This window comes from Gossypium arboreum, chromosome 9, assembly GCF_025698485.1.
Source record: "Gossypium arboreum isolate Shixiya-1 chromosome 9, ASM2569848v2, whole genome shotgun sequence".
Taxonomy (NCBI): domain Eukaryota; kingdom Viridiplantae; phylum Streptophyta; class Magnoliopsida; order Malvales; family Malvaceae; genus Gossypium; species Gossypium arboreum.
Genome location: NC_069078.1, coordinates 64,426,437 through 64,436,176, shown reverse-complemented (window position 1 = coordinate 64,436,176; position 9,740 = coordinate 64,426,437). Strand labels below are relative to the sequence as shown.

At 29.6% G+C, this 9,740-nt stretch overlaps 1 protein-coding gene across 1 annotated transcript; it reads left to right on the top strand.

Annotated features, from left to right (window-relative positions):
- The first annotated feature begins 5,898 nt into the window (after window positions 1-5,898).
- LOC108455818 (uncharacterized) lies at window positions 5,899-9,514 on the top strand. Its single transcript, XM_017754368.2, has 3 exons — window positions 5,899-6,252; window positions 7,185-7,361; window positions 9,056-9,514. The coding sequence occupies exons 1-3, from the start codon at window positions 6,241-6,243 to the stop codon at window positions 9,320-9,322; spliced, it is 456 nt and encodes a 151-aa protein (XP_017609857.1). The 5' UTR covers window positions 5,899-6,240; the 3' UTR covers window positions 9,323-9,514.
- Window positions 9,515-9,740: the final 226 nt, after the last annotated feature.

The following is a 9,740-nucleotide window of genomic DNA, read 5'->3' as shown; positions in this document are numbered from 1 at the left end:
CTCAAAATTTATCAGGGGTAAAATCGTTAAAATTTTACTGGGGGTAAAATAAGGATGAGAAAATTGTTTATATAAAATATTCAAATTTATTTTGGTAAATAGAAAACCTGAATCAGGTTGGATCACATTACAGAGTACTAGGTCAAAAAATCAAAAAGAACTCAAAATTAGACCTGATGTGAGAGAGGCCCCAAACCCCTCATATAACATGAAGAGGGTGGCAACCCTAGTAGGAATACTAGAGTGTGTCATCCATCCCACTCCTACTCTAAGTAGTAAATTATTTTTCTATTTGAAATAAACCACTACAACTCAACAAAGGGTTCTACCTTCTCTTCCTATAAGTAGATGGCACGGATAGAGCTATTAACACAACTTTAAGAAATTGTTACTCTGCCAAAAAATAGAGAGAATTTATTCTCAACTATTAAATATATTTTTCCAGAATAAAAATTCTACCAATTTCTATTAAGAGGAGAGAATTTTCGTTTTCACCCTAAATAAAAAAGAAAAAACTTTTTCTATTTCTGTATTTCAATTCAATTGGTTTGAGCCCACATTCAAAGTAGTTCGTGATACGAGAATAGTATAGAAGATCATTTGGTTGAAAGTCGGGAATAATGAATGTTCGTTAAGCTGAAAACACATGTATGAATTCGGTTAGGGTTTATTGTTATAAATATCACAAACCAAGTCTATTTTCAAAATTTTAATTTTTCGTTATGCAAGAAAATTGTTTTCAAATAGAGATTTTTGCAACAGATAAGAGGTCTCGGCTATAAAAGGTTGAATGGTCCACTCGTTTGTGAATCATTTCGTGATTATGGTAGTAGCATTGAATCTCTTAACATAATCACGGAGGGATTAATTTGCTTCTTGATGGGTGGTCATCAAATATGTTTAGGGATTGTTTGAGGGTCTTATTTTTGAGAAAATGACTTAAGAATTCTTCAGCCAACCGCTCAAAGGAATGGATTGATCACTCAAGCAACGACAAGTACCACTATCGAGTTATTTACAAGAGGGTCATGGAGAAATCTTTGCATTTTACACCGTCGGATGCCCCAAATATGTTCATATGGTTATTATACCGGGCAGATGGTCTTTCTGATCCGCCGATCCATTGTAGAACTTTGGGAACTTAAAGGAGTTGGAGATATGGTTTTCCAAAAATTCTTGTGCTAGTGGATTATTAGAGTAATTCTAAATAGATTCGTTTATTTTTCACTCCTTTTAATTTTTGCATTAGCTCTGCCCTGAAGGCTTTGAGTTATTCCTTTACAGAGATGTTTTTGTTGCCCTGAGAATGCAAGGATATGGTCGGGAGGTTAGCATTATTTTTTTAGATGTCTTCCATGTGATTACACTCTCGTTTTTTACGGAAGGCAAACTGGGCCTCATCTTCTTGTTAAGCCAGATTGTCTCGCTTGGAAACCTCCCGTGCCACCCTTAATTCGACAATGAGCTATTCATTCTGGGCATTCCTTTGGTCGATGATACATTGTTGCTCTTGTTGCTTCTTGAAGCGGCATTCTTATTGAGAAAATTGCTCTTCTAGATGTCATAGTTTCTCTTTGGTCTTTGAATTGTGAGGTTGAGGACCTAATGCCTATTGATGGGACTCTTTGTCCAATAGGATGGGAATTGCGATTTTCAGAGGAGGTGTGCTTGTGAGATAGGTTACAGCTTCTTCAGGTAGTGGACTATATAGTCAAATGGCCCAGAAGGAGTCAACACTAGGATGTAATTGAGATGTTATGGTCGTTGATAGAGTTGCGGTGATTGGAGGAATTACTCCTACTAGTGCAGCTTTCAAAGCCTGTACTAATTATTTTAGGGTAGGAAGAATGATGCCTGCATATTGTAAATGAGATCATATTGGAGTTGAAGTAGAAGGAAAGGTCTATGCAAGATTTAGGCTAGTGGAAATGCTGGAAACTGATGGGATGGGAGTGCTTTGTGGAGCAGAGGAGTTAGTTTGGTTGATAGGGTCATTGGTCTAATTAGTTCAATCAGCAAGGGTACCATTTCAAGATTGAGAAGCCATGCCATTCATGCTCACCACACCAATGTTGATAGAACAACACAACAAGGAGGGAGTACCAAAAAAAAAAAGAATGGTGGGTGATATGGACGCCAGTTCACCCAGTCGGGGCAAAGAGCCGGAGGTTAAGGAGAACAAGGGTAGAGAGAATGATGAAGATAATAACTTTGAAGAGTACTAACAGAATGTAGGTTTAGTATTTTCAAGAGTCAATCCCTTCTTCATCGTTCTTGGGGGTATTTATAAGCTAGGGGCCCATGTAATACTGTGTTAACGTGTTGGGCTTGCTATCTAGCAATTATTACAAAGTGCGTGGGAAGGATGTTTTCAATGGGACGAGGATGTCTGTGACAGGACATATTCTATCCCTGATTCTAACTCTGATGTAATAAAGCAGTTAAGCCCACTAATGTTTGGTGACCAAACGAGTTCATTTTCCCAATGAAGATCGGGCCATCCGTTGCCTAGATAATCCCATCAGGAGGGTTAGTTCACAAGTGACCTCCCAGCTTATTGATGGCAGACTTACTGTCTATACGTCTCTAGGCTTGCCACATGTCTTGTTGCGGATGAGGTATAAAAATTATATTATTTAAAAATAAAATAATTAATAAAATAAATTTATTTTTAATAATTTCTTTGAATAAAGATATCAAGCCGTAATGTTTACTCAATAAGCAATTTTAAAATTTTAAAATAAAATAATTTTAGTTTTCTAGAACAAAATAATTTTATATTTCCTCAAGTGAATTGGGTATGAATCCAACTGATATATAAGTTAAGGTGTAGATCAACTTTTAAATACATCATTTAAAAATGAAATAAAAATTAAAAGAGGAATTAGGATTAATGAGCAGATCTAATAAGGGTAGGTTTGGATGGGTGGTGCATTTACTTGCGGTTAGTATAAAAACAACAGTGGCGGTAAGATTAAATACTGTAACAATATTGTAGCGTGATACAAAAAGTAAGCTAAACACACCACACTATACCCCACCGCCTATCCAACCCCACTTTAAATATCTTAAAAAATCAATGACCAATAATTTTAATTATATATTTTAGAAAGAAATTATGTCTTATAAATAAAAAATAAGTAAAAGAATTAGAATAATCTTGAATCAACTTGAAAATAAATAGGAGGATAATATTTGTTCTTTTTGAGATAATGCCTAAAACTATATATAGCTCTTCCCCAACTTATAAATAGGAGAATAATGCGCTTCAGCGCACTCAAACCCACATCATTCTGTATTGACAACAATTATAATTTATATATATGTATTAATATTTATAAACTAAAATCTAAAATAAACAAAAAGTTCTTTTAAAAATTAACCAAGCATTTATCTTATTAGGGATTTTTTAAGGGTAGTTATTTGATTTACGTGTGGCAGAAATTTTAATTTTACGAAATTAAAATTTTGACACGTGTTTTATTTTTAAAATTTTTAAATATACATTTATCTAAATAACTATTATTTTAATATATAGCATAAATATGGATAATATTTGATGCATCGTAGTACATGAGTCTTTCATATGACAAAAATTCTAAATCTTAACATTCTAATCCTCAAGAGGAAAGTATAATAATTATAATTAATATTTAAGTTATAAATTTTTTTGTCATCTACTATTTTTTTTTGTCTTTATCAATGACGAGTAGGGAGGAGAAAAATAACAAAGAAATCAAAAATCATTTCGAATCAATGTTTTTTTGTTCACAAGTTAAAATCTACAATTACATTAACCAAACCAAATTTTAATTTATGTAAAAATAAATATTTTATATTTAAATACTATATAAGAAGTATTTTTCAAAAATTTACTATTAAAAATTATTTATTTTATTTATTTTTAAAAAAGTTTTTAAGAAATATTTATGAAATTTTTTAAAACTTTATCAAATAATATATAAAAATTATAAAATAAAATCATATTGTCAAAAATAAAACCTCAAAATTCAAAATTAATATAAAAGAATCGAGAATCAAAATGAATTATTATAAATAAATAAATAAAAAACTCATACACTAACCATACATTTAAAATTATTCCATAATATATGGATGTAATAAAAAGTTGATGACAACAAACTAAATGAAAGACAAAGGAAGTTAAGTTAAACCACCTTCTACCTTTTGTTTTGTTTTGTTTTAACTTGGTTGTCATTTACCCTTTGCCATTATTATTAAGGGTTAAAAGTAATATTTTTGTCTCTGTATTTGATAGTTTTTTTTAATTTGATCCTTGAATATTTCTTGATCCGTATTGGTTTCAAAATTAGGCAATTTGTCCTAATTTGATCCCTGGTCTTGAACTACCTGAATTTTTTTTAAAAAAAAATTTATATAAAAATGTATTAAAAAAATACAAAAAGTTATATATTTTTTAAAATTTTGGTAATGATATGGCACAATTTTAAAATGTCATGTCATTATACCTTAATGAAATTCAAATTTAGGGATCAATTTAAAAAAAACTTTTAAGTTTCAAAACTAATATGACCAAAAAAAAAACAGAAACCAATATGAGAAAAACTACCAAATTTAGGGACTAAATATGATTTTATTCCTAATATTAATGTCTGAAAACTCTAGGCTGAGATCTGACTAACGTGAAACTTAAATGACAAAGAAAGAAAAACAAAAGTAGAGGGTGTGAAGTTAATGATTCTAACAACCCCAAACATTGATTGATTTTTAACTTTTTAACCCCAAAATTACTCTTGATTGTTAAGTTTTAATTAATTTTACCTAAAACAAATTAACCTTTCTCCTAAAAAAAATAAACCGAATACAAATCTATGACAAGAATACAACTATAAAAATACGAAAAGTTTAAAAAGAATTAAGACATAAATGCGACAAGGTTGGAAAAAAAACATTTATCATATTTTCGAGTATGTGTAGTTATGTATTCACCATATTTCAACCATATTCAATTTCATTTTTATTTACAAGTTGATTCAAGCTCATGAATAGCATCAATACCATATCATAAAATTTTACTTTAACACGGTTTATAAATGTAAATGGTTAATTTATAATCCTTTAAGAGTGGGTTTGAATGAGCGATGCAATGCATTTAGTTTATTTTTTATTTCACGTTACAGTATTGTTATAATATCTAATCTCACCGTCATCATTATTTTTACACTAACAGCAAAAGGCATCATCAATCAAAACCCATCCTAAGTCTGTCAATTTTTTTTTAGAAAGTTATTTTATTTATATTTAATTATTATTTTTGTTAAAATTTTAAACCTAAACAATTCAACTTTTTTTTAATAATTACATTATGATATTATATATTTTATTTTCATGTTATACAAGTTATATAAATATATAAAATATTGAAAATCAGGCAGAGTCAAATTAAACTTGACTCTTGAATATAAAATTCAAATTTAATTTATATTTTAAATAAACATTTTAAAATATTAAATAATCTTTAAATTTAAACGAATAATAGAAGAAAAGGCTAATTTTTGGTCCCATGTTGGTGTCATGAAGAGGGTCTATTTAAGTTTTCTCCGGTCAGCAATGGCTGCCATTTACTTGTGAAACTAACAGCCCGGACATCAAAAAACAAGGAAATGAATGAATGGGTATACTTGAAATTTTGAGCAAAACCCATTTAAAGTTCAAAGGCTTCATTTACGGTGGTTTTATGGTGTGTTTTTGAAGTGTGAATTCATTTGTCCAATTCCCCTTGTCATTACTCTAAAATTCACCTATAAAATTACATATACGTATATGTATACAGAGGGGTCACTTTATTTCATTAAGTTAAAAATATTATCGAAATTCCTGCATTAAAAATTAATCAAACAGCAAACAAATCCTAACATTAATGGCTGACCGAGTGATGTAAAAAGACTGACCAACAACATCCCATTTTTATTTTTCACATCTTTTGTTTGAAAGGTTAAACCATTGTTGTTAATGGCTTCACCATGGCGATTTATCAGAGCTATAAATTATTCTCTCTCTCATATGATTTTGCAAAGCCGATGAAAAAAAAAAAGCCCTTCTTTTTGGGACCCATTTCTCCCAATCAATCCTTCCTCGTTTAAGGAATAATAATCTCTCAGATGAGTCAAGCCATGGCAGCCATCATTCACCTTCTTTTCCATTAATCAATTTTCTCACCCATTTTTCCTTTTCATTTTCTTCATTGAGTTTCGAATTATGGCAACTGAGGTAATATTCTTTCTGGGTTTTTTTCTCTCTTTATTTTAATTATTATTATTATTATCATGCATTTGAATTTGAATTTTTTTTCATGTTGTTTTGATCTGGAAATTATGATTCGGTTTCTGGGTTTTTTTTTTTTTTTGTTGCTTCAACTTTAACTTTCTTGCTTAATTTTTTCATTGGTTTTCACTGGTATCACTGATCTGTGATTCCACCGACAGTTTTTTTTAAGGACTGAAATGAAATTAGGAAATGAAATGATGGGGTTTTAGAAAATTTGTGTCGGAATTTGAATGTATTGTCCACTTTGAATATTTGCCATAGCGAGAAAGCTTCTTGCATGTGAGAAGTTCTTAGTTTGAATCAAGGGTGACGCACTTTTGGGTAACCTCGAGGTAGCTGTTGAATCTTGATGCGTATAATCTGTACTAAAAGTTAGATGTATTTTATTTCATTTAGTCGAAAATGAGATAAATTAATTTATATATATTAGATTTAATTTTTTATTAAAAACTTTTTCAATTTTTATTGTTAACAAAATAATCAAAAAGTCTTATATGGCATGCGACCTGTACTTTATACTAACATATAATAATTAGTTTTTAATAATAAAATATAAATAAATTTTTAACAGAATAATCAGTTTACTCTTTAATTTAACATATAACCATTAATTTACTCATTTTTAAATAGAAAAATAAAATACAATACAACTTTTAATACAAAAACTTTTATAATATTTTTGCTCTAAGATGACGTCAAAGATGTCTTAAAATCGAAATTAAGCTGTTGAATTTAACATATAATCTTTGATGGAATTACATCATTGAATTTTTAATATAAATTAGATCGATTTCGTTAAATAATTTTAATTTTCAAAATAAAATAAACATTGTGATTTCGTGTCGAGTATTAACCACTGTTATATGTTTTGACAGAATCATAATGAGGAAAATTCGAATGGTTGGCCACTTGGGCTGCAAATAATGAGCATGAGGCTTCGATTACAAGAAAGACTACAACATCAGGCTTCAGCTCCGCCAGTTCAACCATACTATTTGCACATTCCTTCAAGTAGCTTTTCCTCGCTCTCCTCCTCCAACCTCGATACCGAGGTATTTCTGAGAAACCCTATGTTACTCGAAGTCGGTTAAGCTTTCTTTGGATTTAATCATGTTCAAACATGAGTTCAGTAGAAATATATTACGGAAAATGAAGGGTCAGAGTAACATAGGTATCAAATGTTTTCTTAGGGATGGTAATGAAATGAAACGGGAGGGTTCATCCACCTCCATCGTACGTTTGCATGAATGTTGAAAAGGTTAAAATGTAATGTTAGTCCTGTATTTGAGATTTGGTCTTTATACTTTAAAAATTAAAAATTCAATTCTGTAATTTAAAAATTTTAGGCAAGTAATTTTGTTGTAGGTTGCTTTTGTCAAAATTTTTAATTTTAACATATTTAAATTCTTATTAATCATCTGTCAGGTCATGTGAGGACAGCATAATAAAAATTCTAAGTTCAAATTTTGACAAAAAATGCTTACAACTTTAATAACTAGATTGAGATTTTTAAATAAAAAAAAAGTAAGATGACTTAATTTTAAACATTTCAAGTATATAGACTAAATCTCAAATTTTACCAAAGTACAAAGACTAACAATACATTTTGACCATGTTGAAAATATGCACATCTATGAAGGCTAGTTCTCCATTGTTGTGGTTGAAAAGTGTTTTTTAGAAGAAAAAAAATTTAAAAAGTGTAATAGAAAAGCATTGTGAAAAAGTGTGATTTTTTAATTTTTAACGTTCTTCATCATTGTCAAAATTGTGGTTGAAGGTTAAAATGTCCTTTTAGACATGATAGTGTAAAGTTAAAAATAGTTAAATTATATGATATTTAAATAATTTAATATAATAGTACATGAAGTATAACTTTTAAATACTTTTTAAAGGATTTTAAGTAATTAATATAAATTGTTTGTAAAATTAATGTTACATAAAAATATAAATTAATCTAACTTTTCATATATTTTAAATAGTTCATATAAATAACGATATTTTGATAGTTTTCGCTTCCAAATGCAAAAACCAAAAGTACCTATATTCCAACTTTTGCGTTTGAGTGGAAAAGTAATTTTTCACTTCAGTTTTGACCCCAATAGTTAAGTGTTCTTTATTGCTTCTGAGGTGAAAAAGTACTTTTAACTTCTCAAACGTAATAAAAGACAAGTGTTAATCATATCTATAACTGTTACACAGTGTTCCATACCCCACTTCTTTTATTAGGGTGAGTTTGGATGAGCAATTAGGGGCGGTGCGGTACGTTTAGCTTACTTTTTGCCTCACATTATAGTATCTAATCCACCACCAACGCTGTTTTTACACTAAACACACCGTCAATCCAAACCTATCCTTTATGTTTTTTCAATGAAACATTATAAAAAAAAAATTAATATACTATACTTTTTTTAATGTAATATATGATATTAAATGAATTTTAAAGATTCTTATATTTTAGAATTTTGATAATTTTAAAATGTAACCACCTTAATTTTTAAAAAAGTTGTGTAGTACAAATAACTATTTTTGAAAGAAAAAAATATAATACACTTCAAAAGGAACTTCCTTTATCTAAAAGCTAAAATTTTTTATTATTGCCCTTTTATTTTATAAACATTTGTTGAACTACACATGTTTTTGGGATCCTTGGTGTGCTTTAAGTTATAATTCATATATCAACCAAAGCTACTTGTAATTAACGTATTTGCTTGCTAATGTCTTCTTTTCCTTGGATTGGTTGGGTCAGTCTTCGGCATCATTTTTCCAAGACAACAGCGTATCTCTAGGGAAGTTAATCGGATTTAGACAACACGAGAGAGGATCAAAGCATTTTCGTAACGCAATCAACGGTGGAGAGAGTATCCGGATGCCAATAGAAGCTACTTGTCGGGATGTCTCCCGACGGGGACAACAAAGTGCCGATATGAGCCAAGGAATTTGCATTCCTCTTATACTAGCTGCACTTGTAAAGATCAACAAAAGCAAAAGCAAGTCGAAGCCATTGGATGTTTGAGGGTTGAATCCTAGCCATTGATTTTAGTGTTTAAGCTTTTGTTTTTAGTAATTTTTGGTTATGAAGTTATAAATTGATTCATAAATAATTGAACCAAATTTGAACTCTTTGAGAATTAGCTTACGAGTACGGATGTCTAGTGTATAAACTTGAAATTTTTATAATGAAAATTGTACTCTAATAGCAACTCAATTATTGTTCAACTACCCTAACCAACTCATACTCCTTAGAAGATAGGGTGTTATAACAACAAAATTCAAAAGATTAATATCGGTGACCTCAATGCGACACCATTTATCAACAACCAATTCCATAGAACCTTTAAACATATTAATCTTATCGTTATTAAGAATTACAACGGTACTCAGCTTCATCACTTCAATTGCAAAAAAAAAAAAATTCAAACATCAATCATCAT

Coding starts and splice junctions, on each gene's coding strand:
- LOC108455818 (XM_017754368.2), top strand. Junction 7,362..9,055: donor CCTCCAACCTCGATACCGAG/GTATTTCTGAGA, acceptor TGGTTGGGTCAG/TCTTCGGCATCATTTTTCCA.